Genomic DNA, 15,359 nt, shown 5'->3' on the forward strand with positions numbered 1-15,359 from the left:
CCTAAAAATCAAATGATACACATTTGTCTTAAATTGGAATGATGCCTTTGGTTTTGATTTTTTTTGTATGTGTGGAATATTAATTCAAATAAAAAAGATAGACTAAGGAAAAAAGCACTTAGTATCTTAAGGAAATTGTTAATTCTGAAATGTCTAGCTTAAAAATTTGAGTTATATATATTTATTTTTAAAAGATTTTATTTATTTATTTGACAGAGATTACAAGTAAGTGGAGAGGCAGGTAGAGAGAGAGGGGGAAGCAGGCTCCCTGCTGAGCAGAGAGCCCGATGCGGGGCTCGATCCCAGGACCCTGGGATCATGACCTGAGCCGAAGGCAGAGGCTTTAACCCACTGAGCCACCCAGGCGCCCCTTGAGTTGCATTTTAATAAACAATTTAAGGTTACTGATTCAACTGCAAATGCAATCTTTTGATTCGGGAAATTTAGAACTTAGTGGTTAATGGAAAATAGACTCTGATTGTTGGTAATTTAAATATTATTAATAATTATACAATTTTACTATTCTTGAAAACAAAGTCCCAAATATTAATCATATTGGCATGAGCATATGAATAATTATACTGTTTATAACTTCAAAATTTATTCGACAATATTCATTAAGTACCTACTATTTGAATGGACCAGGCCTTTAGTTCACAGTGATAAACCAAACAGGAGCTTTGATTTCACACAGAACAAGAGGGATATGAACAAATAAGCACATAGTTCTACTACTATGCTAAAAATATCTTGATAACTGAAGTACAAAATTTGTATTAGAAGAAAACTTATTTCCTAATACTTCATATTTATTAAATAATTTATTTGGAGAAACCCAACAGAGGGATACTATAGTTTTTTGTTTTAGTTTATGGTGGTTTTTTTTTTTTTTTGAGGAAAAAATAGTAAAAAACAAATTTAAAAAGACTCAGAATTAGGCTTATGTATATGCTTATTTTATTCTGCATACAGGCAATAAAACCAGGAAGCAACTGCATTCTACGTAAAGGAATCAAAATGTGTCAGATTAAAATTGTGGCTTGGAGAGTAGTTTACATTTTCATCAAAACTTATAATTTAGATAGATTGCATAAGAAACTGGATGCATTTTTATGAATTGTACTAACATTTTAAATATGAAAATTATAGACAAGAAGAAATTCATATCACACTGCCACTGACATCACTTATTATAAACCTGAATTACTATTTATAACCAAAGCAGCACTGCATCTATTTTGCAAGTTGCAAATAGTACCCATCTGTGGTCTTTCTGATATTCAGAAAGGAAATACGTCTTTCTCTTTCCCTTTCCAGCCTATCAGTTGCAAAGCTGTCCTGATCCACGCCCATTTCGAAATGGTTTTGTAATTGGCAATGATTTTACAGTGGGTCAAACCATTTCGTTTGAATGTTTCCCTGGATACACACTAATTGGAAATTCAGCTCTCACTTGCCTTCACGGAGTGAGTCGTAATTGGAATCATCCACTTCCAAGGTGTGAAGGTATGCTTCTAATTTGAAGCTATGTTTTAGTTGATATCATCTGTGTTTAATAATTTTGGTCTTGGCACTCTTTTTTGTCATCTTCTTCAAATAGCATGCTAAATATGCAGTCTTATTTTCAGTTGAGAATTATAGTTAGTACCCATATCAAAATCCTTAAGGTTCCAAAATGAATAATTGATTTTATCATTATTGGCAGGATTTCCAACCTTCTCCATTGGAAGTAAGACTACAGTTCATTAACACTTTAGAGCTTCTCCTGTGTGTGTGTGTGTGTGTGTGTGTCTGGGTGGGTGCATGGGATTGTGTTTAATAATCATTCTTATGTAAGCCACTAATGCAGGTATTGCTACTGAATTTGGACTCATTTTCTCTAAAAATCCTTTTAAATTAAAAGAACTTAAATCTTTTATAAGGCTTTATATGTATACATGATATAAAGTAGAAGTTGAACAGTATATGTATTGATAAAGTATTTGAGAAAAAGGAAGAAAATCTAATTTACTAATCTATGAATAAATAATAATAACTATGTAACATACCACATATTGAAAAATAAATAAAAGCAGACTACATATTCATGGTTGCCAACGTAATTTTATATATCTTATCTGAGGTAAGAACATAATATAAATGTATTTAATGCTGAGAAGTGTTATGAAATGTTTGCTCTTTTCCTCTATGATCAGTTTATTGTCATTTTATTTTAATAATTTTTTTGTATTATTTCTGTAGCTCTTTGTGGAGGAAATATAACTGCAATGAATGGCACCATTTATTCTCCTGGCTATCCTGATGAATATCCTAACTTTCAAGACTGTTTTTGGCTTGTGAGAGTACCCCCTGGGAATGGAATCTACATCAATTTTACTGTCCTTCAAACAGAACCAATCTATGATTTCATTACTGTATGGTAAGCCAGGACCATTGTTATTGATTGATTCAACTATATATAACAGTGAAACTAGGGAGGAATGAAAATATATCACAGTCCTTTACAAATTGTCATCCCGTCTGATATTTGAGTTGGTGTGAGTAACTGAGGGTGACAGTATGTATTTTGTAGAACGAGACAAACAAGAGAAACAGGTTTTGACTCATTTGCCCATGAAGCAGCTACACAGAACAAAAGGTTTTGTGGGTTAAAAAAGATGTTAAATTTATTATTAATGTGCAAAGTTCTCTATTTAGAAAACCAGTGATATTTAAGGACCTAAGTTCAAATCATAATAATTTAATATGATTGAATTTCTGTCATTATAATTTGTTATAAAATATATTTGCATTATAATTATCCTGTTAATGAAACATTTTTATTTAAAAGCATATTATAAAGAAAATCTCTGAATTAATTATTGACAGCTGGTTACCTGAACTACTGGATGAGTTCCAAGAGTCCTTCAAAATTTAACCATCTCTGATTTTCAAGATTGTTTTGAAGAAACTAAAAGGAGGGCAAATTCAAGCATTTGGGACCTTATGGGTTGTGTTCAAAACACCAGGGGCAATGGAACTGATTATAACAAATATGCGTGCCTTTCATTACCCACCCAAAAAACGTAATGTTCCAGTATGATTTGGCCCTAATCATTGGTTATTTCATCTATTGCCTCTTTGCCATTTCATATGTAATACTTTCTTTAAACCTTGTGCAAAACTCTCTTAAAAAAAAAAAAAAAAATCTCAATATCTCTTTCTCCCCTCTCTGCTCTGTCTCTCTCTAATAGGGATGGACCAGACCAAAACTCACCTCAGATTGGACAATTCAGTGGCAATACAGCTTTGGAATCAGTCTATAGCACTTCAAATCAGATTCTAATCAAATTTCACAGTGATTTCACAACAAGTGGCTTTTTTGTGCTCAGTTACCACGGTTAGTATTATCTAAGAGTTTCTATTTTATTTGGCACTATTTCAATTTAAAATTGTCCTGGAAAAATTGAGTGTAATATATATTTTACCAATGATTGAAGAGGTATTAAAATTTGACACTTTTAAAAAATCATTTCAAACACATTTACTTGCAAAGAATGACCTCTTTTAAGCGTTTAGGGACATTAAAATGTGAGCAAATGGAAATAGGAAATAAATCAGTCAGTAATTACTCAGTAGAAAATAATCATTTTTGTGCAGAAACCAATAAAAGAGAACCAGCTGTTCATATTTTATTGCATGTAATTTTGAGACATCAATAGATTTTTCATACAAAATGTTTAATCTATTCAACCTACTGTGAGTCTTTCTAAAAATAGCATCCAATATCTTTATGCTTTAGATCATATTACTCATTCATTTATACTCTTATTTCAAAACTGTATCTATTCTAGAATTTTACACTTTTAAGTGACTATTCCAGATCATTAAGTTCATAGCTTTTACTCCTGTGAAATAATTTACGAGGAGTTTCAATTTTAATTCTTTTTATAGAATTATTCTGGGTCCTCTCTTCATAACATTAACCTTTTCAAAGAACATCCAGATGGTGCACAGAGCTTTTTAAAAAAATCTCCCCTTATCTCAAATTGATTGTATTCTGTTATAAATAAGAAAATGTTTATTCCTAATGATACATCCTTTCTTATAAGACTTTTTTTTTTTAAGGTTTTATTTATTTATCAGAGGGGGGGGAGAGAGCAAGCACAAGCAGGCAGAATGGTAGGCAGAGGCAGAGGGAGAAGCAGGCTCCCCGCTGAGCAAGGAGCCTGATGTGGGACTCAATCCCAGGACGCTGGGATCATGACCTGAGCTGAAGGCAGCTGCTTAACCAACTGAGCCACCCAGGCGTCCCTCTTATAAGACTTTTCAAAGGAGAAATATTGCCAGAGAAAAAGATGTGTGTGTGTGTGTGTGTGTGTGTGTGTGTGTGTGTGTTCATATAGAAAATAGAAGGATGACAGAATGTCATACACAAAATATGAAGTGGATTTATGTAGATATTTATGTGAATGTATATATGTATATATTTTTTCTCATTCTAAAATATAGTTCACCTTACTTTTATAACGATTTTTGGGCCACTTATAATACAATGGAATTAGCTTAGAAAGGGAGATCCACTACTTATTTAGCACTTTGTTTTCCCGTTGACCTTGGACAAGTTACTCTTTGGCTTCCGCTTTCCTCAGTTGTAAAACAACATGGTGGGATTGCTGGCAGCCTTTATGAGAGACAATAGAGAAATCACTCCAATTACAGCAACACATTAGGTTGAACCACATGAAATAATTGGTTAAAAAATGCTGAGTATTGACAGTTTTGTAGAGCTCAACCCAATAAGTGTTGTCATTATTACTATTATCAGCATTACATTGCAGAGATTAGGAGAACTGGAGACAATGGATAAAATACGGTTACCATAATGCCCAATAGTAATGTTCCTTTCCTGACCTTGTCTTATCTGATGTTTTAGGTTTTCTAATAGAGGGCTGATCTTTATTTATGTTTATAATTGAAATTTCACAAAAAGGCACAATTGCCAGAGCCAAGAAAACCATAACATTTGAATCAACATCCCTGGGAATTTTACCTAAACCTTAAATAACCTTGGAATTTGAGGATATATCTAGGGCTCACGTTAAAAATTGACAGATGTCTTATATTCCGCCAACCTTAGTAGGATAATTTTCCCGAAGCACAGCTTTCATTCTGACTCTCTTTTTCAAGATTGCGGGATGCCTACATTAAATCAAATTTAAAGCTACGTTATAATGCATTTCAATGAATCTTACTCCCCAGCGCTTACTCTGACTCCAGTCCGATTGGTTCTCCAGCTGTCTACTGAACATCCTTTCTTATATGATTTCATACTTATCTTCCGTTCTTTTTGTCTCCTCCTCTTAAGTCCCATTTCCTCCATTTCTTGACAATTTGAGCTCACAGGGATCACAATCATCTTCTCTATGATTGCACTTTCTCTTCCCCAAATTTGAGAACTTATTACAGCATGGTGTATTGTTTTATGTCTCATGAGTTTAGTCATAGGCAGTACATTTTTGAGGACACAGATCACATTTATGCTTCTTAACCTTTTTGCATTCATACTACTGACTGATTATATTTTAGTCTTACAGTGGAAAGAGTTCAAAATCTTTTTAAAATAGTTTAATGGATTTTATTTGAGCTGTATTACAACTTTTTAAAGATTATTTTATGATCAGGTAGATGCATGCATTTCCCTTCACAGAAACAAAAAGAAAACCAGGGAGGTAATGCACTATTTAACACTGTTAAGCTGATTAAGTGTACCTAAGCTTAGAATGGTTTACTCCCTAACTCCCTAACTTTAAACTCTATTACCAATTTAATAGGTCCTTGTGTTATGCCATACAGTAAGTCAGAAGTAGTTTTCTTAGTACTTGTGTATTTATTTTATAAATTTGACAGATCAATCTTTTCACATACTTTCCTAAAGGTCACACTGATCATTTAGGCTTTATTTATTAACGTGTTTTTAATATCTTTGAAAAGAGAAAAAAATGCATTTCTTTTCTCCCAACCTGACTTCGTTTATGAGATCCAGCCAGCCATCTGTCTTTTATAAAACATCACCTTCATAAAGCCTTTCATGATCAAAAATAACATTCATAAAAAGCTTTGAAAAATGAAAGTTCTGTGCAATGAAAAAATAGGACAGGTGTAAATGTTGAGGCACTTTATCTCAGATATCATACTTCTTTTTTTTTTTTATCTAAGAAAGTGTTTTTGTCTCTGTATTGCTGGGATTGTAATTTCCTAATGTAAGAGCTAAATTTTCTTGATATCTGCTGTAGAGTTAAAATGAGTTTAGCTTGCAATAAATATTAACAATATTCAGTCCTCATCAGTGACTTCTTAAAAGTAAGTTACACAAAACCTGTCTTAAAGAGATAAAACAAAACACAACCCTTTCTTAAATGCATTGTTTTTGTGGACTGTGATTCCACATTAGTCACTAGAATAGTGATAGCTACCATTTACTGAAAACTTAATATGCTGGGTTCTCTGCTAGCTATTTCTCATGTATTATTGCTAATTTTTGTAATAGTTCTGCAAGATAAGTATTATTATCCCCATTTTAATAATGTAAGAACTGAAAGAAAAAAAATTAACCTACATAAAGCTAGAGAACTAAGAGAAGAGCTGCCGAATTCAAAATAGGTCCATATGACTCCATAAATAATGTCTTAAATAATGTCTTAATGTCTTAAATAATGACAACAACACTGGCAATAAAAATAGCTAAAATATAAAGAGTTCTTACAGAATACCAGGCAATGTCCCAAGCTGGTAATTTTGAACACATATATTATCCTTAATGGCCTATAAATCTAATTTTCCTTAAAAATTTGGCAAAAGTGCTTTTAATTTTTAGCGAGATGATGTCATCTCACTTTCTAGGAAGTGCCCCTTCTAATTAAAACTTTGCACTTCAAACTTTGTAGTTCTTCTCTTCTTCGTGACCTACAAGTTCACAACATAAGTAGATTATTTGCAACTTGGTATGTTGTTTGTGGTTTCCAGAATGTGGTAAGGACACTGTGTGAAAAGAAGATAATTTTTATTGGGAGTCTGATTTACAGCAGCCAAAACAACAAGGAGACTATAGCATAATCAGATTGTATATTTATTCCTTTAAAGCAGAAGGTATCATTTTCATGTTTAAATCTATTATCCTGGCACTGCTTTTTCTATCAGAATGTTAAATTTATATACAGAAGACTTTCTAAGTAAGCACAATTTATAATATGATTTAATTTATGTCATCCATTGTTTTCCAGTGTTTTTATCCATTGGCATCTCTTCTGTGAAAGAATGAGTTGAATAAATATTGACTTCCAGATTATTTTTAAGAAGTCGTGTTTAAAAGGCTTGTAATAACTTTTAGGTCATCTTTTAAGTTTATGTTGCTTTTACAATAAATGCTGTATTTAGGGAAAGTATATTTAACTCTACAAAGTCTCATTCTAAAAGAGACTGCTGCAAGTATAAGGACACATTTTATATAAAACATAAATCACTGCTGCTTTGAACTGTGTGACCCCTTTGCCTCACACAACCTAAAGACCTGACCTCCTTTCATATATCAGTAGATAGAGCATGGAACTCATAAAGTGTTTCATTGTTTGATATCTAGAGAGCATAGGGGTATGGACATCATTCAGTTTTTTATATATATATATATATATATATATATATATATATATATATATATATAAAGTGAAGAAACTAAAAAATTAAACTGGTGAAACTGTTATGAGGAAAAGGTAATACCATTTACTGTTACTTAAATGACTAGTGATTACTTAAATGGCTCCATGTGCACACCCATTCATACCTTATGGCATTTATTTTGTACCATGTCTTACTGTCAGTCCCCTCCAACCAAAGTCCATCAGGAACACCTTTCAGTTAAACAAAATTGCATGTATTTGCTCACCATAATGAGTGAGACAACACGCCACATACTGACATCCCAGTAGGAGAGTATTAGGAGAGACTTGTTAAAGGATTTGGGCTGTGCAAAATAGTTCTGGAAGGGTTCAAGGAAGCATGCTTTATTTCTAGGCTGGGTGTTGTTACAAAATTGGAACAGTTCTATGACTGGGTATCTTTTTCTTTTTTAAAGATTTTGTTTATTTATTTGACACAGAGAGAGAGAGCTCAAACAGGGAACTTTAGGCAGAGGGAGAGGGAGCAGCACCCAATATGGGACTCATCCCAGGAACGGAGGATCATAACCTGAGCCAAAGGCAGACACATCCAACTGAGCCACCCAGGTGCCCCTGTAATTGGGTATCTGAATACATTTTTTTTTCCCCTAGAAGATGGAAGGAGTGGAACATTCCTGGAATAATATTTGGTATGGAAACAATATTTACTCATATTAGCTGACATAGAAGGGTCTTGGTCATTTTGGCAGTTGGGACAGTGTTCTTGTTTTTAATTGTGCTCAGACGTAATTATGGAAAGATCTTCTTTTTGTCTTGTTCAAACAAGGCCAAAGAATAATCATGTCTGATGCTAGTTGTTAGTGAAGTTGTTTATGGTCAACAGTAGTAAATCAAAGCCTATCAGAGCCAGGCCAATTCTAAACTGAGAACACACCTGAGCTGTCTTGTCTTGCTTTTTCTTATCTCTTTTCTTTTATCTCTTTTCTCTCCTTTTCTTTTCCTTTCTCTTCTCTCTTCTCTTTTCTTTCTCTTCTTTTCAATAAACAGAGTAGTTTATGATCGTTAAAGATAGCATTACATTGTTCCTTTACAACCAAAAGCAAACCAAACTACAGTGATGAAGAGGAAAGGAAAAACAGAGACTGACAAAGGTCAAATGATATTGCTGACTTGTGCTCACTCTGTTATCTACTGATCTTATCTACTGATGTTATCTACTGATTTGCCAACCAGCATTGGTGTATAATTTTTCAGATTTTAATGAGCTCAGCAGTAAAGCAAGATAATTTCAATGAACTATCTGAATATGAGGAAGTGAATTCATGAAGCAGATATTGAAACTTTTTAATAGATAATTCAGATTTCAATAGCTTTGTTTGCTATACTTCTGTTATTCCATCTCTAGGGAAATACCAAGTAATTTCTTATTGATCCTTTTCTCATGATGGGGACTTTCTTGGTCTCAACTCTAAATCTAGGTATGAGTCATTTGCTCTTGATTTCTAAGATTCTCCCATATATAGTAAGAGAAAGAAATTGTATAATATTAATGGAGCAAAAGTGATATTTGTAAGTAATTTTAGAAGTGCTGAAACTTACCTATATGGTTCATGTCAACTTGTTAGCAGATTTTCTCCAAAATGGAAAAAAAAAAAACTGTATATCATTTTTATCTCTTAATTAGAACTCAGGGAGCTTTTTATTTTAAACACTCCTAACTCTTCTTTCAGTGGGGTTGTTTAAACTTGCTTTACATAACTTTTGAATGAAAATTGATAAAATTATGTAACTGAATGAACATGTAATCATCAATGCTTTTCCTCCTCCAAATCTCTCCCAAACCATGAAATTATCATACTTGACTTAATCTGAGTCACCATCAGTCATTGTAGAGAGCTTAGAATTTATACTGGAACAAAAAATTATTTTTTTCCTCTTTAAGAGATACCACATTGGTACTTGGCAGAAAGGTTGCACACTTGAATTTTTTTGGTTTAGAGAAAGAATGGCAGTTTCCCAGTGTTCTGTGTTGTCTTTTTTGAAGAAGCTTTAATAGCCCAGTTGAACTGAAGTAGATAAATGTAGCATCCTTTTCTGGAATTGGATTGGATGTTTCATTGCAACGAAAATAAGAAATTAAAAATAGCTGAAAAACATTGCCAGAATTAAACTCTAAAGCAATTTCAAGAACAAAATCTGTTGAACCAGGAACCAGAGATCTGTGTACATTTGAACCAAAACATGGCACTATTTAAGCAATAGTCATTCTCAAAAAAATACTGACATATAGGGATGCCTGGGTGGCTCCGTTGGTTAAACGTCTGACTGTTGATCTCAGGGTTGTGAATTCAAGCCCTGCATTGGACACCATGCTGAGGGTGGAGCCTACATTAAAAAAAAAAAAGAAGTTACTAACATATAGAATATGATGCCCTTATATAACTATTAAATAGTAAATGGTAGTTTCAAATTGAATGGAATGTCAATTAAAATGATTCTTCTAAAAAGAACAGATTTAAATCAAAGGTATATTTTTCAATGTATAAATAATCTGATACACAGCTTTTTCATTAATGGTCATAACTGTGAAGGTGCTTCTAAATAGAATAATCCATGAAAACACGGACTCAAATATACATTCTACCTGTAACTCGATATGTGGCTTTGTGTACCTCACCTCACTTCTCTAAGGCCTTTTTTTTCTCCTTTCAACACAAGAGCAGACTAAGTGATTTCGAAGGTAACTTCCAGGTCAATCTATGGTACTGAATCATGCAGTATTGGGGGTGCATCCTAGAGCTGTTTATTTTCTTCCAAAGTAACAAAAGCCTATACAATATAGAGGTTGTGATATTGCTTTAATTCAATTAGTGATTATATATATTGAATATGATATATTATATATAATTATATTGAATATATTGATATGATTAATATATATTGAATATGATTTCCAGAGCCCTATAATAGCAGTATTAAGACCAAGACACATAAAACAATATACATGACTATAGAATGAGTCGCTGAAGCTAAGAAATTTCTATTACAGTGTAGTGTACATCAGTGTAAAACAAATAAGGAATCTCAGCATTTTCGAATCTCCAACCTAAATCACAACAGAAACAAAGTGAATAGTCTGATGTGTCCTGGGAAATCACATGGGCAGTAGCCCTTTGAAAGACATCAGGGTTTGGAGAAAAGTCATGTTAGATTGAGATGATATGTGTCCAGGGCACAACTGTAATCAAAGCAGCCATGCTCCTGTTAACCTTTGCCAAACAGAGAATGCACTCTCCCTTTGAAATCATAATATGTGTCTGGTGCAGTTCTAAGCACTTTACAATATATTAACTCAATCTTAGCTTTATGTTTATTTTGCAGTTGAGAAAATTGAAGCACAGAGTCTGAGCAGTTTACCTGAGGTCATAGAGCTAACAAGTACCAGAGCCAAGATTAGAATACAGGCAGTCAGCTTCCAGAATAAAAACTAGATCAGCCTGCCCTGTGCACACAAGTATTTACTCACCAACACAAAATGAGAATATATTTTTCTTCCCAGTGATGTTGATTGGTTTGATAAAAAATCTTCAAAAAAATCAAAGCTGCACTGTTGGATTCCCTGGTTACATCACACCTGATTCATCACACCTTGAACCATTGCCTTATTATATACCCTGCTTCTACCGACCAAGATAATATGTCGAAACTGCTCATAATTATTACAGTAATTGCCAGATCAAAATGTTTTTCAAAAATGAAAAGCAAAACTTGGAAAAACCAGAAAGCATATTTTACCAAGTGTTCTTATTTATCTGGAACACCAAATATATGGAAAGAATTAAACTCCCAATTTGATATAAGAGCTTACCCATGTAGAGTACTTACTATGTGCCAGGTTTTGCATATATTAACATTTTGAGCCTTATAACCACACTTTAAGTTGGCATAAAGTTATTGCTATTATCATTACTATTTACAAATGAGGAAAAGTGCGGTCAAGGTTATGTAACTTGACCTCGATTTCCAAATTTGTCAACATTAGAAAGAGGATTTAAACCCAGAGAGGCTGGATGGAGTTCACACTCAATATGGTAAGGATTTGTTTATTATGTATGTTTTGTTCATTCTTCATTCATTCTTTCATTGTCCTAGCCTTCAGTCACTCAGCAAATATTTACTGAATACTGCCATGTGGTGTTACATTATGACCTGAGGAGTTAACGTTTTTTCTTTTTTTTAAGATTTTATGTATTTATTTAACAGACAGAGATCACAAGTAGGCAGAGAGGCAGACAGAGAGAGAGAGAGAGAGGAAAAGAAGCAGGACTCCTGCCGAGCAGAGAGCCTAATGTGGGGCTCAATCCCAGGACCCTGGGATCATGACCTGGCTTTAACCCACTGAGCCACCCAGCCGCCCCAATTAACTGTTAATAAGATAATCAAAAGTCCCTGCTCCCACACAGTTTATATTCTAGTGCAAGAAAATGGGCGGTATATAATTCTTAGACTGTGAAAATTGCCAGAGGGCAAATAGTTGTGAAACACGGTCTCTACAAGAGGTTAACTCGGCTAATGTGATCAGTGACAATGTCTCTATTTTAGTCATCTGAGGACAAAATTATAAAGAGATGGGAAGATAGCTTTCAAGAAAGCAAGACTGATAAAAATAAAATTCTACAGAATATAGTTTTAGACATGTCGTCAAATGTCACACCGTCAGCCATTTGAAGCTATGTTGATTAGGGAATAGAAGGGACTACAGTAAAGGTTATGTTGTAGACAGGCTTGATTTTTCAAAGTTTATTATGATAAAGTGTAGAAGTGTGGTTTGATGTTTTTTATGAGGTGAGAATGGCATCATAGGTGACATAACAAATCACAGGTACTTGAGTTTTAAGTGGAGGAGGGAAACTGCGTTTGTGGCTAAAATTATAAACTGGTTAATAGATGGGACTAAAGTTAATTAAACAAAGTTAGAGGCCCTTGGAGAACATAATCAAGACTTTTAATTTAATGTCAAGTCATTTGAGGACACTTGTGAGTTTTTTTTTAGATCCGATCAACAATTGTTTATTTAACAGCCACAGCAATATAGAGTCTTGGGGAGTCTCTGGATATTCACCTTTGTCCCCTTCCGATTGTGTTTATTTTTCCTACCCTAGCCAGAGTTATATTTTAAAGGAGAAATCTGATCCCATTCTTCCCAGACAGAAAACTTTACAGACTTGCAAATTTTCCTCCGATTACTATAAACAAATCCTGAGCATGAACCCTGGCCTCCTGGGGGACTTAGCCCCAGCTTACTGGTCTTCCTTACTCCTTCTCACTCTGCCTAGGACTCTCTCACCCAACCCCTACCCCATCCTCCTAAAGCTCCCCATCCAACACACTTGCTGATTCCTCTGCCTGGGTTATTCTGTATGTCATCCCTCTCCCCAACACACATATGCTTGTGTGCATGCACATACACACACACACATACACACCACACACACACACACACACACACACACACACACACACACACGCTCCTTGTTTCCACAAGGTAACTTCTACTGATTAATAAGATAATTTGATTAATATCTTTCTCACCAACAATTAATGACTATAAGGGCAAGATTGTGTCTGCTTTGTTCATGATCACATTCCCAGCACATATTACATGTTATCTGACACACACTAGGCCCTCAATAATATGTATTTAATAAATAACAAAATGAACCATTAGACATTATTGGAAATGTAAATACGTACTGAATGGTCCCACACAAGCTAAACATGGAATAAGAACTAATACATTAATGGATAAAGGGGGAATAATTTGAGATAGTAGAACACTCAAGGCTAAGTATTATGGTACCAATTTCCAGGCTGGCAAGGTTATCAAAAATGACAGTGCCTAGTAGGGAATTAACATGGTAAATATAAGGAACATGAGAATGATCACGTGAAATATAGCAGACATCTCATATGAAGAGTTGATTAGAATTAAGATAAGAAACACACACACACATACACACACCACACACACACACACATATAATCTTATCTAAGATTATAAATTTAATCTGTAAGGCCATGACAAGTTACATATTAATAGTAAGGAAATGGCAGAACAAAATAATTCTCCAGTCCAGGTTGATTTATCTATAAATATTGGAGAAAATATGGCTTAGTTTTCAAGCATATGGCTCAAATTCTGGCTCACTGAACGGGGCAAATAATTCAACTGTTCTGAAATTTAGTGTCCCTTTTAGCAACATAAGAAGCTATTTACACATATCTTGGTGTAGTAATTCGGGGATTAAATGAAGTAACTCATTTAAAGTAACTTGCAGAGTTCTTTGCACACAGTGGATCCAAAGAAACATATTGTGTTACCTCCCTTCCATCACCTCCTTTGTCTGTAGGAAGGATTGCTCTAGAAAGACACAGAAAGCAAGAAACATCCTATAGATTTAATAATACACGTGTATTCATTCCCTAGGGCTGCTGCAACAAGGTACCACAAACTCGATGTCTTAAGTAAGCAGAGATTTTTTTCTCTCACAGTTCTAGAGGCTAGAAGTATGAAATCAGTGTATCTATAGGGCCATACTATCTCTGAAGGCTTTGGTGAGGATCCTTCCTTGCCTCATCCTAGCTACTGGTGGTAGCCGGAAATCTTTGGCATTCCCGTCCCTTTCCCTGGAACGTGTCTTTGCTCTGGTCCATCTCTGTCTTCTCTCTTCATAAGAAGTCATAGTGGCTTAAGGGCCTAACTTAATTCAAATGACCTCAAATTAACTCATTACATCTGCAACAACCTTATTTCCAAATAACATTCTAAGGTTCCAAGAAAGACACAATTTTGTTGGGTACTATTGAACTCAGTACAATAGGTATTAAATGACAGGGTTCTACACTGAGATGTTGGCAGAAAAAAGGGGAAGACACTGGACACATTTTAGACTATTTTAGTAAACAAAAGAGTATAAATTGATGAAGACTGAGGACAGAATTGTTGAAAACTGTTTATGATTAATCTTTTTGTAATACTTTGTCTTTGAGAGTCAAAAGAAAAGCAGATGCAAGGGGATTTCTTTCAATATTTCCTTCTCCTTTACATCATAGTTAGAATTACATATTTCAACAGTGAAAACCATCTCAGGGCCTGCTTAGATCTCATTTTCTAGCACTCTTATCCATAATTGCTCCTATTTTGTGCCCATTTGCAATTTTACAGTGGAGAGTTATCCTAGGAAATACTGTTTAGAGACTCATTCCCTTCTAAAGAAACCAGTGATTTATAGGTTATTTAGTAAATATTTGTTTATCCAGAAGAGGTGTTTTTCCAGGTGACATAAAGTTGGGAATTAAAACACAAGTAAGACTTGACATCAAAAGAATCAATGAAATTACTTAGGTAGGGTTGTAAAAAATTTGTTCAAAGGAAAGTTTATTCAGAATTCAAATCTATAAAATTGATGAGCATAGAATTGCTCTTATGTGGTAGAGGTGAGAGGCTAGACATTACAACTCCTCAGGCTACCATGACCCCAAGGTGATTCCTTGGCTCCAGAGACATAGTTTATAAAACTGTAGGTTATGGTAAAGAACGGGGAATAGGACAAAATTTAGCTCACAGCACTCATGTGATCTTGGGAAACTAGCATAATATCTCTGAACATCATATTCCTCATAAATAATATTTACAACCCTTGG

General features: G+C 34.2%; 1 protein-coding gene across 2 annotated transcripts in view; it reads left to right on the top strand.

Moving 5' to 3' along the window:
• CSMD3 (CUB and Sushi multiple domains 3) overlaps positions 1–15,359 on the top strand; it is a 1,244,673-nt gene that overhangs the window by 1,136,867 nt on the left and 92,447 nt on the right. For both annotated transcript variants that reach the window (XM_059165746.1, XM_059165745.1), the window contains 3 exons: positions 1,318–1,506; positions 2,242–2,419; positions 3,234–3,379. In XM_059165746.1, the coding sequence (XP_059021729.1) occupies positions 1,318–1,506; positions 2,242–2,419; positions 3,234–3,379 (513 nt within the window). The remainder of the gene's footprint in view (positions 1–1,317; positions 1,507–2,241; positions 2,420–3,233; positions 3,380–15,359) is intronic.

Source organism: Mustela lutreola, chromosome 3 (assembly GCF_030435805.1).
Source record: "Mustela lutreola isolate mMusLut2 chromosome 3, mMusLut2.pri, whole genome shotgun sequence".
In the NCBI taxonomy this organism is placed as follows: Eukaryota; Metazoa; Chordata; class Mammalia; order Carnivora; family Mustelidae; genus Mustela; species Mustela lutreola.